General features: G+C 53.3%; 1 protein-coding gene across 1 annotated transcript in view; it reads right to left on the reverse strand.

Annotated features, from left to right (window-relative positions):
* The window catches only part of PXMP2 (peroxisomal membrane protein 2), a 17,159-nt gene that overhangs the window by 13,718 nt on the left and 1,652 nt on the right, over positions 1 to 1,789 (reverse strand). Inside the window, exon 2 of the mRNA XM_008053343.2 lies at positions 4 to 211. Coding sequence (XP_008051534.1) covers positions 4 to 211 — 208 coding nt within the window. The remainder of the gene's footprint in view (positions 1 to 3; positions 212 to 1,789) is intronic.

Genomic DNA, 1,789 nt, shown 5'->3' on the forward strand with positions numbered 1-1,789 from the left:
CACCCTCGACGGGCCCAGGGCACATCGTGTCTGCTTCCGGGAGGGGCGCAGATCCCCCGGGCGGCCTGGATACTGCGAGCGGGGCGGGGCACTGGCGAGGCCCGGCGGGGGTCGTCTGTGCGACTGTCGCCCCTGTGTTCCCTGGTGTGGTGCCTCGGGAGGGGCGGGCCTCTATCCGGCTCCCCGGGCCGCCGCTTGGCACCGGGCAGTTCTGGCCAGGCACGAGGCAGCGGGGTCTGGGCTTAGGCCGTTGCGCTTTTTTGCGCGGTCTTGAGGTGCGTGTGTGTGTTGTGTGCACGCGCATGTTGCTCTCGCCCAGGCTGGTCTCGAACACTCGGTCTTAAACACTCCTGCCTCAGCCTGCCAAAGTGCTGGAGTCGCAGGCGTGAGCTGCCGCGCCCGCGGCTTTCTGTGTTTTTGATTAAAGGTGAACCCAGATATTTTGGAGATGAGGCCTTTATGTAATGACTGGCGTCCTGATTTCCTGTTGCTGCTGTAACACTTTACCACTAATGCACACCTGCAGCTCTAGAGGTCACAAGTCCCCACATCAAGGTGTCTGCCGGGCTGCATTCCTTCCGGAGGCTCCAGGGAGGCTCTTTCGTGCTGCTGCTCCGTGTTTAAAACCTGCGCGCTGCATCCCCTGGCCCCGCCCCCATCCACTCCCTGCCTCTAGCTCTCCCGCCTGCCTTGTCAGGACTCCTGTGATTACATGGCACCGGTGCCCTAAACGACACCTTGGGATCCTTAATCACATCTGCAAAGTCACTTTTTCTCCGTAACCTAACATTCACAGGGTTGGGAAATTAGGACATAGACCTCTTTGGGGTGCTGTTAGTCTACCTACAAGTGGTTATCGCTTTTAAAAAGTAAGGATCCTGCTGGGCATGGGGGCTCACACCTGTCGTCCCAGCACTTTGGGAGGCTGAGCTGAGAGAATTGCCTGATCCCACGGGTTCGAGACCAGCCTGGGGCAACTTGGCGAGACCTCACATCAACAGTAAATCAAAACATTAGTTGGGCATGGTGGCGTGTGCCTGTAGTTCCAGCTATTTGGAAGGCTGAGGCAGAAGAATTACCAGAGTCCAGCAGGTCGAGGCTGCAGTGGCCATGAGTGTGCCACTTGCACTCCAGCCTGGGTGACAGAGGGAAACTCCAACTCAAAAAAAAAGAAAAGAAAGAAGTAACATCCTAGGAAATGTAACACTGAGCTGGAATCTGATCCTGAGAAATGAGAGGTGGTAAAAGAGAACCTGATATCCATGACTACTTGGGAAAGAACACCTTTGAGACCTGTAGGATTGTGGAACAACCCACTTTGCCCTGTTTGGAAGAGCACATGAAGCGCTGTAAGGGAGCATTGCCTGTAGCAGTCTAGCAAAATTAGAACTAGTATCTGCATGCACCCCGGATCACTTCTGCACAGGGAATGTATGTCTAGCACCCCCACTTCTTGCCTGCACCTCTGTAAACATGTATTTTATCTGTTGATTACTTTATAAAGTATCTCATTTATTTATCTTAAGACAAAACGGCACGTATATTGGTTCTTGGCGTACGTTTTTGAGGAGTGGAAAACACACGTGGCTTAGGAAACAAACATGCTTTCTGACCAAAGAAATGGCCTCTTAGAACTGTGGTGTTAAAAAGAATCTAAGTCGGTCTCGGTGGCTCAGCCTATAATCCCGTGCCTTGGGAGGCTGAGGGGAGTGAATTGCCTGACCCCACAGGTTCAAGAACCGCCTGGGCAACTTGGCAAGATCTCATCTCTACAATAAATCAAAATGAG

The sequence above is a fragment of the Carlito syrichta genome, unplaced genomic scaffold (assembly GCF_000164805.1).
Source record: "Carlito syrichta isolate Samal-C Ts95f unplaced genomic scaffold, Tarsius_syrichta-2.0.1 Scaffold288080, whole genome shotgun sequence".
Classification (NCBI taxonomy): Eukaryota; Metazoa; Chordata; class Mammalia; order Primates; family Tarsiidae; genus Carlito; species Carlito syrichta.